At 63.4% G+C, this 1,908-nt stretch overlaps 3 protein-coding genes across 3 annotated transcripts in view; all 3 read right to left on the reverse strand.

The window, feature by feature from the left end:
- The window catches only part of LOC113215445 (E3 ubiquitin-protein ligase TRIM9), a 126,138-nt gene extending 125,245 nt beyond the window's left edge, over positions 1–893 (reverse strand). Inside the window, exon 1 of the mRNA XM_052275434.1 lies at positions 47–893. Within this exon, the coding sequence (XP_052131394.1) occupies positions 47–730 (684 nt within the window). The 5' untranslated portion in view covers positions 731–893. The remainder of the gene's footprint in view (positions 1–46) is intronic.
- The window catches only part of LOC113214393 (protein croquemort), a 19,440-nt gene that overhangs the window by 12,774 nt on the left and 4,758 nt on the right, over positions 1–1,908 (reverse strand). The gene's annotated exons all lie outside the window — the stretch shown is intronic.
- Positions 1,126–1,908, reverse strand: part of LOC113214396 (diacylglycerol kinase 1) — a 6,030-nt gene continuing 5,247 nt past the window's right edge. Inside the window, exon 15 of the mRNA XM_052275446.1 lies at positions 1,126–1,155. Within this exon, the coding sequence (XP_052131406.1) occupies positions 1,126–1,155 (30 nt within the window). The remainder of the gene's footprint in view (positions 1,156–1,908) is intronic.

The following is a 1,908-nucleotide window of genomic DNA, read 5'->3' on the forward strand; positions in this document are numbered from 1 at the left end:
GAGGGCGCGGCGTGGCGAGGCGTGGGAGTGAGACACCCATACTGACCTCGCACTGCTCGCACATGACGGTGGCCTCGGCGGGGTCGCCCTCGCAGAGCTGGCACTGGATGATGAGCTGGCGCGCCTCGCAGTACTTGTCCACGATGCTCTGCATGGCCCGGTACTTGGGCAGGTTGTGCGCGCCGTTCTCGTCGAAGTACACCATCTTGCTGCAGACGGGGCAGGCGAGCGAGAGCGCCGTGGTGGTGGCCAGCGGCGGGTAGATGAGGTTGCTGGGCGTGCCGACGTAGCTGTTGGGCCTGCTGGTGCACACCACGCCGCTGTCCGTCTCGCTCAGGATGGACAGCTTGTCCATCTCCTGGAGGCAGTCGCTGCCCGCGACGCTGCCCGCCACGCTGCCGGCCACGCTGCCGGCCACGCTGCCGCTGGCCGAGGCGCCGCTGCTGGCGCTGCTGGCCTCGGCCGAGGACGCCGACGAGGCGGTGGAGCAGGCCGTGGCGACATTGTCGCCGCTGTTCTCGCTGCTGGTGCTGCTGCCGCTGGAGGGCGGCGCCGACGCGAGCAGCGAGGGCGGCGGCGGGGGCAGCGCGGCCGCGGCGCTGGCGCCGGTGTTGGCGGCGGGCTGCTGCAGGTGCACGGCGCAGTTGAGGCAGAGCGCGTGCGCGCACGGCAGCAGCACCGGGTTGTTGAACAGCTGCTTGCACACGCCGCACCGCAGCTCGTCCTCCATGGCGGAGGCGGGCCCGGCCGGCTCACGGACACCGGCCCCCGGGGGGCGGCGGCGGCGGCGGCGGCGCGGGGCGAGCGCGAGTACGACGGGGAAGTGCCCGCGGCGGGGCGACGGCGGCGGCAGCGAACGGGGTAGGTGCTCCTCGCGGCGCGGCGGGCGAACGCAGACTGACTTGGCTGCCTGCCTGCCTGCCTGGCTGCGCGGCGCTGGCCTGGCTGCTCGGCCGTGCCGCTGCTGCCCCGCCCCCCTCACCTCCCGCCGACAGCGGCAACGATCGCCGCGACATCTACACGGCACTCTTCCCAACTAAACCCCCACCGGCCGGACAGGCAACCAACAGCCTGCCTCCCGCGCTGCATTCAAATCGGACTCACACACGGCACGGTGCGTGTTTTTCACAGTTTTACCCGTTCCTCCCTATAAATCTGCAGCCATATCAAAGAACATAATCAAGAGCGAGTTTTTAGCAGATGATACCTTACAACCTTACACCTAAATATATCTAAACATAACTATACATGAGTAATGTAAGGTGTCATTGCTTTAACTCTCGATTAAGAAATATTAAAGAGAACGTATAGCAAGCTGCGCTAGGCGGGGCTAGTGGTCCTCCTAGACCACTAGGCGGGGCCGTGGGGCGGCTGGCTGAGGCCGTCGCGTCGCGTCCCTCGCGCTCGCGCTACGCGTTGTTGCGCCGAGCCACTAGCCGAGCCGAGCGGAGCCCGAGCCCCGAGCCGTCGGCCGCGCTAGTCTACGCTAGTCCTCCCCCTCCCTCGCACCGCTGGAGCCCCCGCACCGCCCCCCCCTTCCCTACAAGTGTAAATACAGAAATACAAGGTAGACGCACGTTAAGACCGTGTGAGGCTGAGCTAAATGTGCGTCTACCTTGGCCTGCGGCGCGCTAAAATTAAAACGTTTTCGCGATTTTGTTTGGCATGCCTGTCCACCTTACATCCCACGTCTCACGCCAGGCGCCTCACTTCACGCCGTCTTCCGGGCGGTCTCCCCTTGCACTTCCTGACAGAGCTGAGCATTTAAAGTTAAAGTTTAATTTCAAGTTCAAGTTAAGCTCAGCAAAAAGTTAAAGTTTAATTTCAAGTTCAAGTTAAGCTCAGCAAAAAGTTAAAGTTTAATTTCAAGTTCAAGTTAAGCTCAGCAATAATAGACTGGAAGGGAAT

The sequence above is a fragment of the Frankliniella occidentalis genome, unplaced genomic scaffold (genome assembly GCF_000697945.3).
Source record: "Frankliniella occidentalis isolate FOCC.00 unplaced genomic scaffold, Focc_3.1 Scaffold8, whole genome shotgun sequence".
NCBI lineage: Eukaryota > Metazoa > Arthropoda > Insecta > Thysanoptera > Thripidae > Frankliniella > Frankliniella occidentalis.